General features: G+C 42.8%; 1 protein-coding gene across 1 annotated transcript; it reads right to left on the bottom strand.

Annotated features, from left to right (window-relative positions):
- Positions 1 to 939, bottom strand: LOC123784951 (olfactory receptor 5AS1). Its single transcript, XM_045786487.1, has one exon. The coding sequence runs from the start codon at positions 937 to 939 to the stop codon at positions 1 to 3; it is 939 nt and encodes a 312-aa protein (XP_045642443.1).

Genomic DNA, 939 nt, shown 5'->3' with positions numbered 1-939 from the left:
TCATTTAAAAGTCCAGTTTCTTTCTAGTAGCTTTTTGAGGGCATCCTTTACATCCTTATTTCTGAAGCTATAGATTATTGGGTTAAACATGGGAAAGACAACAGTATAAAACACCGCAACTACCTTGTCAGTGTCTAGGGAATAGCTGGTGGTGGGACGTAAGTACATAAACAGGAGCGTTCCGTAGAATAATGTGACCGCTATGAAATGGGAAGTACAGGTGGAGAATGCTTTGCTCCTGCCCCCTGAGGACTTAATGCTCAAAACAGTGATGAGGATACAGAAGTAAGAGATAAATATGACCACAAAAGTGCTGGTCTGAATGAAGCCACACAAGGCAAAGAGCAAAAGCTCATTGATATGTGTATCCACGCATGATAAAGCTAAGAGAGGTGGGATATCACAGAAGAAATGATTAACAATATTGGAGCCACAGAACGGCAGCCTGAACGTGAGGCACACATGTGCCATCGCAGTCATGCTTCCGCTGAAGTAGGCCAACACAACGGAGCAGATACAGACCCTCCTGGACATAAGTGTAGAATAGAGCAATGGGTTACAGATGGCTGCGTAGCGGTCGTATGCCATTGCTGCCAGGATAAGGCACTCAGCATCAGCAAAACAACCAAAGAAAAACATTTGTATTGCACAGCCATAGGGAGAGATGCTTTTCCTGGATGCTAAGAAGTTCACCAACATCTTAGGGGTGATTGCTGAAGAATAGCAGATGTCCAAGAAAGACAAGTTGCTGAGAAAATAATACATGGGTGTTTGAAGGCATGAATTGATATTAACTAGGATTATTAAACTCATATTTCCCACCAGAGTGAGTGTATACACTATGAGAAATACCAAGAATAGTGTGACTCTGAGAGGGAGATAATCTGTGAATCCAGCAAGGAGAAACTCCGTTGGCATGGTGTAATTGCTCTCCAACAT

The sequence above is a fragment of the Ursus americanus genome, chromosome 24, assembly GCF_024610735.1.
Source record: "Ursus americanus isolate L20-20 chromosome 24, mUrsAme1.1.p, whole genome shotgun sequence".
In the NCBI taxonomy this organism is placed as follows: domain Eukaryota; kingdom Metazoa; phylum Chordata; class Mammalia; order Carnivora; family Ursidae; genus Ursus; species Ursus americanus.
The sequence above is the reverse complement of the archived record's forward strand: the minus strand, read 5'-3'. Positions and strand labels throughout refer to the sequence as shown.